Source organism: Thunnus maccoyii, chromosome 21 (assembly GCF_910596095.1).
Source record: "Thunnus maccoyii chromosome 21, fThuMac1.1, whole genome shotgun sequence".
Classification (NCBI taxonomy): domain Eukaryota; kingdom Metazoa; phylum Chordata; class Actinopteri; order Scombriformes; family Scombridae; genus Thunnus; species Thunnus maccoyii.
In genome coordinates, this window is record NC_056553.1 from 21,498,261 (window position 1) to 21,517,505 (window position 19,245).

The 19,245-nt window shown below is 40.5% G+C and overlaps 1 protein-coding gene across 1 annotated transcript in view; it reads right to left on the minus strand.

Annotated features, from left to right (window-relative positions):
* Nucleotides 1–13,064: 13,064 nt before the first annotated feature.
* Nucleotides 13,065–19,245, minus strand: part of mkxa (mohawk homeobox a) — a 30,309-nt gene continuing 24,128 nt past the window's right edge. Inside the window, exons 6-7 of the mRNA XM_042398666.1 lie at nt 17,721–17,754; nt 13,065–15,828 (exon numbers count right to left, since the gene is read on the minus strand). Of these exons, the coding sequence (XP_042254600.1) occupies nt 15,621–15,828; nt 17,721–17,754 (242 nt within the window). The 3' untranslated portion in view covers nt 13,065–15,620. The remainder of the gene's footprint in view (nt 15,829–17,720; nt 17,755–19,245) is intronic.

Consider the following 19,245-nt stretch of genomic DNA (forward strand, 5'->3'; position numbering starts at 1 on the left):
CAGATTATGTGGAATAACAGAGGCGCGACAAGTGTTTTGTAACCACATAGCTCGCAAGAGTCATTTAGTGGGGTTCATGCACAGGTACTTCTGTCTGTCTAATGGGCTGAGAGAGGACATTGTTTGATCTCTGGTTACTCAAAGCTACTTACAGATCATGAAATTGGGTAGCAGGGTGTTTGTCAGGGCAGTCCTTGTGAGAATTGTCCAAAGTACAGCAGTTCACCTTTGTTTTCATGTGCTGAAGTGATGAAAACTGGCTAAATCAAAAGAAACTACATATCTGGATTCAGAGAACATAAAATGAACAGTCTAAATATCCAGTTGTCTCATGATGTTATGTAGGCTTTAATATAAATCTGCAGTTCACTGCTCTGTCCTACACATACAGTTTGCAGTATTACAAATATAACTGTTTTCTTTAAGCTCTCTTATCGATTTGAACTAATTAATTAAGTATAAAAAGCAAATGAATATATATTTTAAACATTCTACTATGTAATTTAAAATAGTTACACCAAATCAAGTTACACCAAATCAAACAAGTTCCACCACACTCAGGCTAAGATATTGGTCACTGCTACTCTGTTAAACTAGTTACCCTTTAGCAACTGCCTCTTTTATAAGGCATATCAACCAAAATTACATACATGTTAGATCATCAAAATAGGTTTTTGAATTTACATATACATTTACATTTACATCTGTTACATTGTAGCAACGAGCCAACAAGATATACCTTTGCTCTCTTGTTTTAGCCATCTAGTGAGATAAAGCCAGAGCCTTGCTGGTGTAACTGCGGTTTTCAAATTGTACCATATAAATCTAACTCAGTTTTGACCAAATATGTAGTTGTGTTTTGGTTTGTTGAGCAGTGCTGTTCTTGGAATTTAGCGGAGAACTGTTTTTGATTGTTTGTTTCAGATGTCAGAGGAAACTGACACCTTCATACTTGCTAACCAGATGTGAATCCATGTGGGCATTCCTTTATGCCTCCCTGCATGCAATGTCTTTGTGACTGTGTCTGTGTGTGTGAGAGTGGGAGCAGTGGGGTGTAATGGTTACTACAGTACTGGGGCGGCTATTTTGTCTACACCTCACCACCTTCAGTTGCAATATGGCTCATGTTATTACCCTGCTGAGCTCCACCTTGTCTTAACGCAGAGCGGTGGTGACTCCAGACTCCCTCTCCCATGTCTTACTTTACATCAGCTTTCACAAACACTGTGCCCAGAGTGGGCTTGTAATAAAAGACCGACTCCCCCCACCCCACTGCTGCCTTGTGGCCTCCTGGGGCTGTGAACAGATAAAATAACAGTGTTGTGTGGGTGTAGGTTCTGCTTCCCCACAGTTCCAACCTTGGCTTCTTGCTCACAGGGCCCAGAGCAGCTCCCAAATTCACTTACAGTGCTGGATGCCTGGGCTCGGCTTCCCAGCAAGCAGCAGTACTGTGCTTAAATATTTACATTCATCGAATCAAGCAGCAGGCAATGCTGATTCTTGAATTTGATGATAGCACATAGGCCTATATATATTTCTGAGGTCATGAGCTGCCATCCATTACCACCGCCACTGTGTGGATATCAAGGACTAACTCCTGTCTTCAGAATGGACCAGATTTCAAGGCGAAAAACTCTGAGGAGGTTCCTCTGCTTAAAATTCATGTTTCTTTGTCTCTTCCTCTCTGGTCTTACATTAACACCACTTGAGTTCCTGCTGTGTTCTCCAATTCTTAAAGAAATAGTTGCACATTTTGGAAAATACACTTCTTTACTTCACTTTCTTGCCGAGAGATAGATGAGAAGATTGATAACTCTTTCTGTCTGAAGCTACAGCCAGTAGCCGGTTAGCTTAACTTAGCATAAACACTGGGAGCAGGAAAAAACAGCTAACCTGGCTTTGTTTGACGGTAGCAAAATCAGTCTACCAGTGATCTGACGCTCACTAATAAACATGATACACCATGTTAGTTTAATCTGTATAAAAACTAAAGCATCAAGAAAATGTAGGTGTTGTGAGGTTTACGGAATAAACATACAAGATTTAATGTGTTAATTAGTGAGTTAGAGGTGCTGGTGGGTGGAACAGTGGGAAAACAGAGCCAAGCTAGCTGTTTTCCTCTGTTTCTAGTCTTTATGCTAAGCTAAAATAAGATAACTGGCTGCTGGCTGTAGCCTTACATTTACCATACAGATATATTAAAGTCGTATAGAGCTTTTCATCTAACTCTCAGCCCAAGATGTCAAACTATTCTTTTAAATCAGATATTTCTATTGTTGGATGAAATATCTGATACCAGTTTGAACTGAGTCAAAAAGACAGGCTCTCACACACTGGTAATGACAGAAGACAAACCATTTATTATTGTTCCTGTACTTCTCCCACTTGTTTCAGACACATTTTTGTTTCAGTACATATGTTTTGACTGAACTGATTTGTCTCCCCAAATACAAACCAAATGGGCCATTAGGCTTTCTTTCAATTGCTATATCTCACTGGTCTCCATACTAACTCTGACTCAGCCAAGCTGCTGCGGGTGCAAAAGTTATGACAGTTGTCTCAGGTGAATGGTGTAATATTTACTTTCTGTTATGGCAACAGTGACAAATTCTAAGCTACATGTACTATTTGTTTGTTGGATGCTTCAGGATGTGATCTGGTACCACTGGAACAAAATGCAACTCCATGCAGTCATATTGAGCAGTTAGGTCTGTCTCACATGCACTTTCTGCTGTAGTGTGAATACAACTTACTAACTTGCCATCTCTGCATGCCACTTATTGGTAATGCTGATTCACAGAATAGCCTCCTCTCCATCCTTCCACCAGCTCTGAAACGCAGCCCACAATGGTCACAGCCAGGCGACTCTGAATGAAAAGCATACTGTATGTGACCATATATGTCCTCATGAGGTGGTCCCACAGCCATCTGCACCCAAAAATGGTATAAGGCGTAATGATTGAACTTAGAGGAAGAATTCAGACTGTTGCACAATGTGTGCTCTGTAGGCAGTGAAAGGACTATATTTTTCAAAGGCCTCAGGAGGTCTCATGCGGTCCTTGCCAAATGGTGCTAAAGTCACGCAGCAGGCTGTAAAGCGCTACTGTACACATCACTGAAGTCTCCTCCAAGGCAGATGAACCACGGCTGAAGATGAGCGTGCTGCGTATCCAAAAGAGGAAACCATGCAGGGTCCACTATAAAAATGTAACTTATTTTTGGAATTGCTTTGGTCAACACTGATGTCCATATGTGTATCAAGTAGGTCCAGGATTAAGAAGGAACATCATTTTTTAAATTAAATTTCCCCAACAATAATCAATGAAAAGCAACTTAAGTCCAGAAATCTCTAAATTCCTGTAAAATGACACCAGTTCCTTCTGTCTGGTTCCTCTTCCACAGTATACCAAAGGTTTATGCAACCTAAAACAGTGCTTAACTTGTTATAATCAAACCCACAAGTATTAGAAATCTAGCTTTTAGAGGTCTTATTTTCACTGTACAATTATGATCTTTTGCAGCTTAGGTTCACAGTCATTTCATGTTGATTTATTTTAGATTTTTAGAATGGTCTAAAATGGTCTGGACTCCAGATGGATTTTGCAGTATAAAGCTGGTATTCCTCATTGCCGCACCAACTTTTTTGACATGATGAAATTGCATAATTTGAACAACTGAACTACATCTTGCTGTCACACCTGACAATAAATAATATTCAGTCTCTAACATTTAGGGTAATTTAGGGTATGTCAACAGAGGGATGGTAGGTGGGTCCAGCATTACTAACAGCCAGTCAGTGTAGTTTGTCATGAGTTATGATATTGTTGCGTTAATAAGGGCCAAACAGACGGTTTTAATTGAGGGTGTGGTGGAGCTTCGAAGCGCAATGAGTTTTTTGAAACTCAACAACATTTGGTGTAAAAAATATCACCAGTGCCACAAAAATAGGAAAATATCAGCAATTAAAACAGTCTGGCGAAGTCATTTATATTGTATGTAATTTATACTTCCAGCAGTGGAAGAATATTCAGATCCTTTATTTGAGTAAAACCACAGTATAAAAATACTCCATTAAAAGTCCTCAAATCAATATATTACTGATAATAAGTAAAAGTATTATTGGTAAAATGTACTCTAAAATCAAAAGTAAAAGTTCTCGAAATGGAGAATGGCTTACAGAATGTTATATTATTATGTTGTTATGTTACTATGTATTATATTAATGTAGTATTGTTATTTATGATTATGAGCTGCATTTTACACTGTAGCTGGTCCAAGTGGAGATAATTTTATCACTGTTGTGTAGTTTAATCTATACAATGCTTCATATTTGATGAGCTGATCATACATATTATATATAAAATCTGTCTGACTTTCAGTTTGTTATATACTTATTTGTTATTTCATATCACCTAAATACATGTTGTTAGAGAGCATTGATTTATAATGTTAATGGGCTTTGACGTAGACAGAAAAAAAACATCCTGCACAAATTGCACACGTTTTGTTTTGCACTGTCTGTAACTCTCCCTTGTATATTCAACAGCATATCAGAAATGTTACAAGCATGGTTTAACAGTTAACACCATCAGGATTAAGCACTAACATCTGGCCTAGCTGATAATCAATAACAATTGCTTTCCATTGTGGTTTGCACACCGTGAAAACACAACACTACTCTGATTACAGATGGCTTAAAAAAATGTGACTAATAGTTCACTCCAAAAGGTTTTGTAAAATACATGAAATTTGGTACCAACAGGCCATTTTTTAACAATTTCTAATTGCAGTCAGTGACTATAGATAAATTGTTGCTATGGAAGCAGCATAAATATAACTGAAACAAAGTCTAATTTTATTCTTTGTATTTGAGTAGAAGCTTATAAAGCAAATAATCACTCCTCCCAACACTAATGGGCTGTATGTGAAGACAGATTGATGCAGCAGGTAGTCAAACCAGCCTTCCTAACAGTATATATACCTACACTTTTTGGCCAGAATTAGATGTCTGATGACTTTCAGTCCAATAGGACAAAATGTTTTCTGTGAATAAAATCATAACCTGACTTCATCAAACTGTGAATCACCCGTGGCGCGATTGTGAATCCAGACAGCTCCACTCCACAATTTTACACCTAACATGTGTATATATTTGCTTGCCAGATCTACAGCCTCTCACTCTCTCTCTATGTCTCTTTCCCTGCATGTTTAAATATCACAATATGCTCTTATAAAACGGTAAAATGTGTGTGTGCATCTGTATTTAATACCTTTTAAATACCAATATGACAGTTCTGTAATGCCATCCTTTTAAAATATGTCCTGGGAGTTTCACTGGGCCTGGACACATGGAGGCCCACTTTGCGTGGGATATTTCCATATGACGATCAAGGAGATCGGATCCACCACTCTGTCCCTTTCACACATGTATGCACACACACACACACACACACACACACACACACACACACACACACACACACACACGGCACAGGCAGAGTTGCGATTGAATCACGCTCAGTCCGTCAACAATGTATCTTTGTGTTCCCAAACACAAAGTGTTAACGTGAGAGGACCATTCCAGACTCCCTCCAGGCCTTGTGCGCTGCCAAACCACATTCCTCCAGCAGCTGCCATTTCTTACATCTGCTGCATTTACGTGGTTTCACTTGACTGTACTGAGGAATTTATTTAGCTTTTCTGTGATGAAATATTACACAGAGACACCAGGCCCCACTCTCCTGTATGTCTTATTTGTGATCCCCCGGCTGTCATTATGTTATGAGTAGTTGTGGCTTCTGTTTTACTCTGCAGTCTGCCCGCTAGCTGCTGCTGCTGCTGCTGCTGCTGCTGGAAAAACTCTTTCTGCCCTCAAAGGACTTCAAACTGTGTTCTAATGTGGACATGGGGTCCGAAATACTGCGTGAAAGTTGATCAATCAGAGGTGAAATCCATAAATGAAATTGCCCACTTTAACTCCTAACATGCATTTATACTGTAGATGGTTATGTTTATAATCAGTCAATAATTAAGTACATAAAAATTTATTGAAAGCAGTTTTTAACAAAGGTTGCAAATTGTTCAAAGTTAAGATATGTATAAAACAAACAGAAAGGATAGTAACACTTATAAAAACAACAAAATAGAATAAAATAATCCAAAAGAGCAAAAACATCAGTTACAGCTGCACCAATCTATACTTTTCATATTACCACTGTAAAAAATGACTACATTATGTATGTATGTAATATAAGATTCATAGTGATGAGCCCACAGAGAATTATTGCCAGACTTCCCTCAACTCAACCAAGCATTTTAGCTTCTTTCAGCTCATTGTTTTTATTTTACAGCCCACAACTGTAATGTTTTTGATCAGTCTCATGGCTCTCATCAGCCACGTTTTCAGATACAAGAGGCAGCTGTTTTCGGCAACAATGCTCCAATAAACCCACTTCACTTCACAGACCAACACAGATGATACAGTAATGGAGAATTTAGCAGCTAAAGAGCCAGATTATCTTCCCAGGAGTTTTTGGAGATAAAAAACAGAGCTAAAAGAGAAGTGAATATTGTACTTAAAATTTGTGACTTGTCCAGAAATATGAAATGAATGTTCATGTTTCTCCATGTCTGCTGGATGTGTAAATGATTTGCTAACACGTTCGCCATATTAACTCATATAATGGTAATATGACAGTGTTGTATTTACAGGTAGCTGCACTGCCCCAAAGTGGCCACAAAATGCAGGTTATTAAGAACAGCAAGGAATAAGCAAGAAATTGTTCAATGGCTTTTGAATTGGATGATCTAAAAGAAAGAGATAAACTATCCCCATCATATTTGTACCTTACCATTACATTTAATAGCATGTTGTAAAGTATTTATTAATGGTTTACACCACCTATATGTGCTTCAGGGGACTGAATGTTTTATACATGTCTGAGTAAACGATTGAGAATGCACCTCTATGTGTGTACAAGTATGTAAGTAATGATGAAGACCATGAGATGTGGTTGGAAGATCTGAGAATATTTTGTCATCCACACTAATCCCAAGGTCAAGAGTGAACCTTCCATGCGTGATGCTGCGGTAATGTTATAAAGCAATTATTGACTGTTTGTACACCACTTGTAATTGCCTCATGGGAAGGATAACATGCTACTCCCTTTTGAGGTGAAAATACAAGCATTTCTTCTTAAGTGGGTTTGCCAATGTGGAAGGACGATACAGCCACCTCTATGAGGCACTGTCTGTGCAAATTGCAAACCTTGCAAGATTCCACTTTCCTTAAAAGCACGATCCATCAGGCTAAAACCAACGTTTCAGTAGTTGAGGGCAAACCCCACATGGAATGGGCTGTCCTATCGGCTTTGGAGGATGAACTCTGGAGGGCAAAGTGGCTCTGTTGGTGACACCACAGAATGTGAAAACAGCAATCATGCAATCATGGCATATGGTGCTGCCGTGAGTGTTATTTTTGAATTATGCTGCCTCAGCGACTGACAACACCCAAGGTTCATTCACAGCAGCAGAAATAAGACTGCAATAAGAGGTTTCCGCCAATGGATAGAGACCATGACTTCGGTCTGTACACCAAGTCTTGTAGAACAGTACATCCTAAGATGCCTTCCTAAGGTGCCATGTGCCATACTAAGTGCTCCACTATCCTGTGGTTCCCAATTTATTTGGCTTGTGGCCCATTAAAATGAAGCAATGTCTGCTTGTGACCCCTCATCACCGCTAACAGCCTTAGTGAGGGCATGAATTGTGAGCAGTTCAATCAAAAGAGTGAATTTTCCTTCTAACCATTTTTCATTTGAATGATTTTAATAAGCGGTGAAAGAATCCACTATTGCACATGAAAAGAGAAAATCAGAAAAAATGTTTTTCATTTTCAGCCTTTATTGATGATGTGACAGTGGCATGACACATTGCACAACTACTTTGCCACCAAGATGCCCCGAATAAACATAGTTTTGACAAAATAATTTTAACTCAAAGTCTACTTACTCAGCATTTTCTGGCACTTGCTACCATTTGCTTTGTTTTTGTTTCAAGTATTTCATCTGCTTGGTCATGAGTTGTAACCAAAGTTCCATACTTAGATCATAAGATGACAACTGAGCAAATTCCATTCACTAATGAAGACCATGATGGTCAAAACAATCGCAAAAAGGTACTAATTGGTCCTTGAATTGAGATTTGTTATTTTGTCAAACTACTGGTCCTAAGCTCAGAAAAATACTTGTATGCTCAAAATATTTTGTGTTACAGAAATTTATGTTCATTCCTAACCCGTTAATCATCTTGTGAACCCCTCAGATTTGACCCATTGCAGGTTCCTGACCCCAAGTTGGTAAAAACTGCACTAGACCTCATACCTTTGACCAACAGCAATATGTCAGGATATGGTTAATTCAAAACTGTGCTACCCATGGCGGGACAGAGTAAAAGAAAACATTGTTTACTAACAATTTGCAAATGTTGGCAATGAAACTTTGAATAATTAATACAAAATTTGGGAGGAAAGGAGCCAAATAAGCCCAGATCTGAGGTGACATTTCACATCTGAGGCACTGACTATCCTCAGTCCTCCTTTGGACCTAAAATGAGATGCATGTAGTTTGGCAGGACTGCATGTTTCTAAGCCAGCAATGTGTTTTGTCAGTTCCAAACACTGACTGTGAATAAGCTTATGTCTGAAATCAAAGAATAGGAGTTCAAAACTTTCTCAGGGTAATTTTGAGCACTGAAATGCCGTGATGCTCATTGGGGGGATTTCATGTGTATATGAAAATAGATATGTCATCTTAACTTTTGTTTGCACCAATACAAGTGAAAGTACCAGTTCTCACCCTTCATCTTACATGTCATTCTGCTCTCCACAGGTTCTTGTGCTTTCTCTTGATCCCGTGTTGGCAGCCGTGCGTTGGCTCAGACCCACAGCACCTCTGGAATGGGGTCTCATTGTTTGAAGCAGCTGTTTAGTTTGTCTGTCTCAGGAGCTCAGAGAACGGCCAATTACCAGGATTTAGGCTGTTTGGAAACAGCTGAGGTGCAGGCAGCTAAACCGTCTGCTTGTCCAGCCCTGTTACTGTTACTATGTGCGTGTGTGTGTGTTTGTGTGTGTGTGTGTGTGTGTACGAATGACTCTTGGATGTACTGAGACGTGGGATTCAGGGAGGAAATACTCAGGCATTATCCTCCAATAAACAATCAGGGAGATCCACTGCATGCGGCTGTGCATGGTGGGCCTGTTTGGATGTTGGAGGCAAATGGAAATGGACTGGACAAATCTCTGTACAACAGTCTTGAACATGAGACCTGTTGTGTTGCACTGCTTTGTGGTGAGACTGTGACTGGGATTAAGTCAGTTTACAGCAAAAAGGAAGAAATGTTTTGCGTGGTTGGAGTTTGTGTAAGCGGTGTTTCGCCGACAACAGACAGCAGCGCATGTACTGTATGACCAACTGCGGTTGATGAAATCATGTGAAAGCAAAAACTTGACACCAGGTATCAAAGCAGAGATTTCCTGCGTTCCTGCCTCCCCACCAGAGACCCATTCTTGTTCCATTTCATGAAAAGTGTGTCTCCCTTTCTGTGAGAGCAGTTTACTCTGGCAACTGAGCAGAGTGTTTCTAAACCAGCTACGTTTATCCATTTCACAATGTTCTCAGGTCAGAACAATGTGCATGCCTCCACAGTCTGTTCTTACAAGTGCAATTGACCCTTTTTGTTTAAAACTGGCATGTGTCACGTTTTTTCCTCTGTTTCAAACCCAGATCCTCTCACAAAACAAAATGGAGATGATGTCCACCTGGAATAACACCCGGAGTGTCCTCATTTGGCCAAATGCAGCGTTTACTTGCGGTTCCATGTAAGCAAAGCTCTCTCTCTCTTGTTTCTGGAGGTTTCTGAATATGTTTATTATGAAAAATGAAGACAGGAATTCTTTTTTTTTTCAACTGCCTTAAGGTTAGCTCAACAAGGAGGAGACTTGCAACAGAGCTGGATCCAGAAGAAGAGCTGGAAAATGTGGATTTAATACAATAATGGAACCGAGAAGACAAACCCAAACGGCACTGATGATTTTAAAATGACTGGTTCGAGGAAATGATACATCAAAGAATAGAATATGAGACAACAAAAATTCCTTGTCTGTCATTAAATGTTCATTCTAGCAAGGAAATGATTAAGGATCTAATTCTTACTTGGGTGAGAACAGCTTGGATTATATTGAACATATGTATGAGCAACTAATTCAAAGAATTATAAATGTCTGCATGAAATCCAGAAATCACAGCTAATACTGAAATAACACATTGTTCCCAGCGCATACCTCCTTCATTAACGTAATTCATTTAGTCAGTAATCTGTGTAAGCTCTGTGCAGTGTAATTCCTCTTCAGTGTTAGCTAATGTTTCCTAGTATCATCCAGTATCATGCCAACTCAAATTGCACTCATCTACAGACATACCCTTTGAGAAAATATGCTAATTTGTGTAGCGTAATTTGTCTGCAAAGTACTAATGCTTCTCTGACCCTTTGTCTCCCGTGTGATTAGCTCTGGTTCATACAATGTCCATGATCTGAACAATGGCCTGCGTGCATCACCTCCTCAAACACCCATGAAGTTACAGCTGATCCAAAACAGCCCTTGTCCCGAAATGATTGCAAGGTCGGACCAAGTTTTTAATCAGTCAATTCTTTCAGGAATCTAACAATTAGGCCTAGCAATTTTTCTCATATTTGTGTCCAAGGGCAGGAATAAGCAAAAGACAAAGTCCTGGCTCTAATGAACGGGGGCTCCTTGGAGCATCCTTCGCAGCAAGGTAACTAATTACTTCAGCATGCCACGGGAATCATATTTCCTCATCAAATGGGAAATGATTTTCAGAACGTCTGTTCTTGGATTTCATTTCGTGTGGTTTCACCCGCTGATGGTGAAGTTGAGTTTCTGGCGGACTAAATAGCCAAGGTGAAGTCTGGAGTCTGTCAAGTTACATGCCGCGCCAAGCGAGAATCTCCACTTGTCCGTCTCCTGCGCCGAGATAACCGTGCAGCTCCGCGACTCCTTTCAAATCTTTCAGCAGCACAGAGAGAGGAGGCATGAATGAAAAAAAATGAAGCAGGGAGCTGTAGGCAGCATGGAATATCACTTAGTTTTTCAATGGAAAATGTGGCTTAGTGAAGGTGGGGTTTGGCCCACTCAGTGCAGCGAGGGATGAGAGGTCAAAAAACCTGATAGGATTATTTCAGGAAGTGTCAGGGTGAGCCATCTCACAGGGCCATGCTGAAGCCCAGAGGCAGCAGGAAAAGCAACAGGGCATCTTGCTGGGTGTTTAGCCACTGTGCAGGTTGTTTTTATTGGGTCTGACTGACAACGGAACCACAGGACACAAGGCCTTCCAGCATTGGTCAGCATTTACAGTTCGTGGCATTTGCTGCTACCAGTTTGGCAACAACTGCTGTCAACATCTTTATTCCTGTCTCTCAAATCTTTCCTGCTATCTTTTTTTCTCCTCCAGTATATTTCTCATTCTGTCTCTCCTGACGTGAAAGGGGTCCTGGCCTTATGGCTCCGTGGCAGAGCTCAGGTTCAGGACGAGCGGGAGCATGGTAGAGCCATTAATACACAGGAAAGAGAAGGGAGACTGAGCCCTGAGCAAAAGGGCACACCTAGGAAGTGTGAGACATAAATTCAGTCTTCCCCCTGGCCTCCCTGAGATGCCTTCAGACTCAGACGCTGCACAAAGACTCGGTTGTCTATTGACAGTATCATACAGGATCCACAATACCACAAGAGTTCAAATTATATGTCCAGACTTCCTTAGGTATCCACACCACGACAGCGGATATAGAAAACCCAAACTTTATGAAATCTTTATTTAAAGACATTTATCTTTTGCCGCTTCTGCCCTCTTGAACTCCTGCGAGACAGATTTTGATCGGGTCAAATAAACAAATATAGTGAAACGCCCAACATCCTTCTGAAGGTAGCAAAAATACACAGGGGATAGCAAACGCTGGGGCCCAAACCACTAATGTGTGGTATGTGGTTGACGCAGCTCGCTGCTGTATACATTCAGCTCTTCCAATGGTTTGTCATGATTAGTTTGTTTAGCTCTTTAAAACCACCCCGCCTTGTGTGTCATAAACAAACATCTCCTGTATTGTGATTTGTGTGGAGCTGTGGCCCATTGTTAGAATTAAGAGTTTAGCCTGGTGACATCAACAAAGGAAAACTAAAATTGCCTAAAGTCACCATATAAAGACCAGAATTTGTATGACTTTGTTCCTTCTTCTGGGAAGACTGTGCAATAATGTCAGTGGATGGCTTTCAAACTAAAAATATACCTCTAGACATATTATGAGGCTACTTGCAGAAGATGATAATAATGATTAAGTGATATGTCTTATATTCATCTTTAAAGCTGCACTAATCAATCTTTTTTATATTAACATTGGATCAAATAACTATATGTAAAATAAAAGGGGTCGCTAGCAGTGACAAACCCACATAGAGTCAGATCACCAGACACCCGACAGTTGTCAGTTGCTTTAAGATTGAGCTTTTAATTATTTTGATTTAAGCATAGATTTGACCTGCAAATTTATTGTTTTGGTTCAGTCTCTCTACCCTCATCAACTTTATTTCCAGATGCAGCAGACATCTGTTTCAAGTGAAAAAGCTCTGACAAACCCACTGTATGTTAAATGAAACATTAAACTACTAAAAAGCTAGACATTTACCTCAGGAGTTGATGGAGGCCAAAACAATGCTAACAGGAGTTTGAAAACTGGACTTTCATTTGTCATGTGTTCAGAAACACGACTCCAAATGGATTCTGTGGATATGTGAAAAGGCACATTTTGGATAGTTATTTTAAAGTGATGTCTTGTTCCACTCCCCCCGTGTTGCCAAAAAAAACAAAACAGAAAAAAACAACAAAAAAACAGCTGTATTGCAGTTTTAACAAAAACATGAGGGAATACAAATACAAAAACAAACCATGATGATTAACATTAACAAATTAAAAAACACAAGATGCCTTTCATTTCATTCAGAGGTTTATTCATTGCTTTGACCAAGTAACAACTGTTTTATAAAAGAAAATTTACATGAGAGCAAATTGGACAATACAAGGAGATATGCATTTGGTCATTGGATTGGAAATCCAGTCTCTATCAAAACAACAAACAAAAAAAATCTCAATTTATATAACTTAACAATAAAAAAACAAACTATGGTCACAATTTTCTTTGTCTTTTACAAAGTCCGTAATAATAATTTATAGGCTTTAATACATACCGTTGCTTTCCATTTGTCGGCATGGTTGTGAAAGCAGGGTTTGTGCTGGAGAAAGGCATGTACAGTACCAAAGTCTTGGCCGTAGAAACCCCTTTGTTAGTATTTGTCTTGTTGTTGGGGAGTGATTGCAGGTAGCAACAACAAAGGCTGCTCTGTTGTCTCTGAAACCTCCTTCACTCGCTCTGTCTCTTCCCAGCGAGCGGGTATCGTGTGAGGTGTGAGGGTCCCGAGTGGTCCAGAGGTTCAGAGGTGCGATTAGAAACACAAGGAGCGGGCCCAGCACTACCCCGCAGCTACCCTGCCTGGATCAGGTGTATAAAAAACACATGTGGGAGCCCACAACCCCCACTGCATAAGCAAATAGTGCCTGGGGATTGGCTAGTGCGATTCATTTCATTATACTTCCATAGGCACGGTAACGGGAATAATAAAGGGTTGTCCTTCATTTCTTTTACTTCTCTTCAACTTCACGTAAAAACAGGCTGTGTTTTCTGATTTAAAACCAAGAACTGTAAGTGCAGCTTTTTTTTTTTAAACAGTTTGCACATTCAAGACACACAAAAAAGGTCAAAAAGTCATTTTGTGCAGCTTCACTCCTTCCCCAAGTCCTTGACCATAAGCATAGTCTGGGTTGTCAAAAAATTAAAACTGCACAATTTATGAAGGAGTGTACATTTTGACACACATAAACAGTACCTTGAAGATATACATAAAATTAAAAAGTCAGCACAGAGAGCCAACTTCAGTTTCTCCCATAAGTCCAACTTGATTTCCCCAGTTTGTGAACTTGGCATCTGTCGCCGCAAACGTTTATAACATATGCACCGTACAAAAGTACTTTCTATAAAAAAAAAAAAAAAAAAAAAAAAAAGACTCTTTCCACTGGATGACAAAAGAAGCTCTTAATGCGGTACGGTTAAGTGAAACCAAGTACAAAAGTTTGATCAAAAACAATTGGCCACACATATACAGACTGACAATAACAAATACTTTGAACACTTGCTTGGCCGACAAAGAGATAATACTGAAATGTATTTTTGAAGACACACGAAAAAAAAAAAAGCTAGGGGTAGAAAGTCAAACTTTTAAGTCTATCCTCTGGCTTCTTGTAAACAGCAATTTGAATGTAATGCTAAACAGCTGAGAGGGCTGAGGATCAAAAGGCTGGGGGAGCTGGTGGTGGATTTTTTTTTTTTTTTTTTTTTTTTGTTCACTCCGGACTATCTTGTTCTGAGCACAAACATGTGAAAAGGCAACACTGTCCACATAAAACACTGATAATGCAAAGCAAAAACATCCCTTTTAGGTCATGTCATTCTCCTGCTGGAACAGATACTGTACTGAACCTTAAAGCATGCCTGTGGATCTACGTACATCTGTGTCACCGCCTGAGTGAACGTGACTTCATTTGAGTCCAGCTTTGTGCACGTTTCAACAACTAAAAGCCCCGATAAGAAAGGAATCCTTCACTCGTTAATGAAATCCAAGTCCGAGATGTGGACAAGGTGGAGAACGCTGGCTGCTTATCGATCTTCTGCTCACGTTAGAGCAATTTATCCAACAGTTATTGTTGGCCTGCCAGCATCGAGAGTCTGACTGAGACAAAACATTGTTCCGTTTACAGTCAAAATGAAGAGTCCAGTCAAAATAAGCACAATGCCTTCAAGGAATTACGGCTGGGCATTTTGAAAGAGAGCGTGTATCTGCGTGTGTGTGCTATTTGAGTTCATCAGTGCCTCGGATGGTGAGCTCATTCAGTCTTTAAGGCACATGCTGTTGTGGGGAGTTTTTCATTCACAAAACACATCCTGAATCATGACTGTGACTCTAAACTTAGTAAAATAATCCTTCACAAATTCCAAAGAGGCACCTCAGTATCTGTACTTTGCATTGACCACAGTCGGTGAGTTATTCGTCTGAAGAACGAAGGCACTTTGGCAAAATACAAATTTTGTAGCATAAAAAAAGAGGAAATAAAAAAATCAGACTCATCAAAAATAAGTTAATATTACAAAAGTGTCTTGTTTTAGGAAATACTGCAGTGAAACTATCATCAACACTTGTCTGTCGCACATCAACCCAGCAGAGAAAAGGATGATCGAGGCCTCTTTTGCACTTTTTAGACACCAATAACAACCAAAAAGAATGAGTTCTCTTTTTGTTCCACACTTCCTCGCCTCAAACACCCCCCATCCTAAAACAACAGTCCTCTTTTTATTTCAGGGGGAGTTTATTTGGACTCCGGCGAGTTTGCTGAAACAGGAATGTTTGCTGGTTTGCATAGAGAGACGGGAGGATGACGTCAGGGCTAATATTTCTGCATCAGCGGCACTTTAACAGTCTTGATCTCTGCTATATGGGAGGACTTTTGGATGATGCAGCTGGTGGTCCCGGAGACGCTGTCCTTCCCCTGCGCCAAGTTGGTCAAGGCCATGGCGGCGTTGATCTCCTTCCAGTACGTCTCGTCTTTGCCCTTCACCTTCTCTTTCTGCGCAGCTCCGACGCCACCGCTGCCACTGATGATCAGAGGAACACGCAAACATGCACACAAAAGAACAAAACAGAGGAGAGTTAGAGGTCAGGTTTAACTTGTTACAAATGAAAAAAGAGGATTTGATCTGGCACTGCAAGGTAAGGGAATGTAGGAAAATTATTAGGTGGGGAGGGAGGGTCAGAAAAGGGGGAGGGTTATGTACTTTTTCTTTTTGTTGAAGGGAGAGTGGTCTGAAATTTTTTTGGGGAAAAGGGAAAGTCTGCTCAATCAGTGAAAGTTACTATGACAGTTGTTGGGCTTAACATTTTTCACAATTGCTAATTCCACTGCTAATGTGAAATTTGAGTCAAGTAAAAAAATATTTTTGCATTGACAATTTAATCTTGATACCAGGTTTGAGTTGAAAAATTAGGGAGGAGGGTGTTGCAAATTTTTCTGAGTCAAGGAGAGGGTCCAAAGTAAATATTAAAGGAAAATTCCAGTTTATTTGAACCTGATGTATTTCCCATAAATGTGGCAGTTGTGACTCAATGTGTCCTGCTAACTTTGTTCTCTGCAGCTCCATTATTGAAATTCCAGAGATTCAGATTGAGTTTCGGGCGAACGCAGCCTCGCGTATATCAACGGTTATCAGGGCAAACCTCCGTCAGCCTCCTACAGCTTTAGAAATAAACGTAATTTTTACATGAAACGCTTCAAAAGTTTGTGAGTCTGAATGAAAGAAAACACAGGAACTAGCTGCCTGTAGCAGCGTTTTGGCTAACTGCATCCGGGGCAGTTTGCACGTCGGTTTGTTTACGTCTGAGGCTGTGGATAGCTCAGTGTCTGTTCATGCTAGAAAAGTAGTAACTTAGTAGATGAAATAAAACGGTTCATGTCTGCAAGTTTCCACATTGCAATGATTAAATGACCAGATTAACACTGTGCAGTTTTCATGGACTACCGCCGGATGATAGAGACTTACATATTGTAATTCCTCACACAGTCACGTGTTGTAATCGCATTTTTCTTACGATGTGGAGCTGAGCGTTTGATCCAGCAGGCCTCGCTCTTTTCACCCAGTTGATTCTGTGGAGGTGTAACAGTCTCCAGGACGACAATGTTGATAAACGCTGTAAATCCATGTGTACTGTAGTAGTTACACAGCTGGGATTACTCTCATCCGTGGACACTTGTAGATTTTCCGAGTCTGGCAGCAACAGGTCTGACTTCAGAAAGAGGTTTCTTCTTCACTCGTCAGCAGAGCAGTTGCCGCAGGAACACCAGCAGTTTCTCTGAGGTAACCGTTACTGTATTGTCCTCTTGCCTTTCTGCTTCCATTCTTCGTTTTTCTTCTTCCACTTACTTCATCTCCTCCCTGTGTACTCCCGCTCAGATAAATAAGCTTGGCCAGTCAAAGTGAAATGACTCATGATCATCCTCATAATAGTCCATAATCCGTCATTGCACTTAGTTTTTTTAGTTTCCTTACTGTCTGACCGTGATGAAAGTCAGCCTCATACATGTAAGCAAATCGGCGTGCGCGGATGGATATGTGGGTGGTTCGGTTAGCTGGCAAACTGCCCCGGATGTAGGCGACTAGTTCCTGTGTTTACTATCATTCAGACTCAGAAACAAACTTTTGAAGCGATTCATGTAAAAATCATGTTTATTAAATAGCAGTGGGAGGCTGACGGACGTTGCCCCGATAACCGTCATTATATGCAAGGCCTTGTTCACCAAAGTCTCAATCTGAATCTCCGGAGATACATTTTATTTAATTTATGAGAAATACATCAGGTTCAAATAAAGCAGAATTTTCCTTTAATAACCTCGAGGAAAATCTTGCTTTTTTCAAAAGTCACACATGCGATTCAGCTCCCCTCCCCATCCCGATAATATTCGTACAGTCCCTAAGAGAGAAAGTCCACTCACTTGTCACATTTACTTGATCCATGGTCCGTGGTTTCTGAAAGTACAAGAAAAAAAAAAAAAAAAAGGTTAATTTTGCAGAGTTCTCTGGGGTCAATGAGGATTTATTGAAACCTAGCTGAACATGCAGGCTCAGGAGACGTGTGTGTGTGAGTGTGTGTGAGTGTGTGAGTGTGTGAGTGTGTGTGTGCATAATTTTGTGTGAGGTCTGTATGTGTACACTCTGTCCTGTGCAAACATATGTTGCTCTGTTTTCTCTCTTTATTCAGATTCTGGACAAAAAGGACATTTTGCAAGAAGCCGTCAAGAAACAAGGTGACTAATAGGATCGAGTTGAAAGATGCTGCTTATGACTCATAAACTCCATTCCCTAATATTTTGTTCGAAAACAAATGGGCCTCAGCCAACGTAATTGAGTTGTCTGAAGAAATCAGATTGAAAATGACTGAGCGTAAAAGATTTGAGTGGGAATGAAAAGGCAGAAAGTGAGTCAGTGAGAGAAAGATGGATGCCTGCTCTCTTTTTTTCTCTTCAAATGGGAGCAATCTTTATCTCATATGTAAAACATTAGCGGGGAATAGCAAAGTCATTAAACAATGAAACCAAACTTCTCTTCAGGGCAACTAGTGTGTTTACTTCAGTATGCTCTGAGAGAAAGACCATGTGCACGTCGGTGTGTGAGTATATGTGTGTGTGTGTGTGTATGGGTGGGTGAAGGAGGGGTTCATTGGTGTGTGTTTGTGCTGAACCTGTCTTCTGTCTTGGGTCCAGCTCTAGGTGAGTTTTGCCCAGCAGTGAATATGATGACACAGGCTTGGCGTTTCATGAGGCATTAAAAGAGAGCAGAGCATCTGGATTTCCTAGCTGTGCAGCCTCCAGGCGCTCTCTTTAAGTTAACTAAACACACAGCTAAGGCCCTGCGAGCTTTAAGAAGTTCAGTCGTGACCAGGTATAGATGACTTCCCGACCTAAGAACATTCAAAAGACGGCGAATTCTCTTGAAATTTCCATTTAATCCAAAGGTACCCAAGAGTTCATCATACCTACAGTATGTAGTTCTAAAATGAAACAATAAGTCTCTGCTCTCTTGCATGTGATTTTTTCATCACCCTTCCAGATGTCCCACCACAAACACATCACCCAGGGACACCCAGTCGCCTGCACCCCCCACACCACATTCCCAAGTTAAAGCAAATGTCTAAACCTGAACTGCCGTTTTTTAACGAGCCCTTCCTTACGCCACCGTCACCGCAACACAACAATCGACGGGCGTTCCTGAGCGTTCCCTCCTGCTAATGAAAATCTGCACCCTTCATTTTCACTGGAATTCATTCCCATGATTGTTAGAAGGGACTGGAAAAGGTTGCGCAAGGACACTGTGTCCGGGGTTTAGCATCGTCACAGACAGCCACAGAGACGGAAAGCCAAAACTCCAAACTCCTCCAGCGTCGGAGAAAGAACACACATGATTTTACCGTTCTGCTTTGTCACCTCTAACCTCGCCAAAGCCCTCCATAGACTTTCCAAA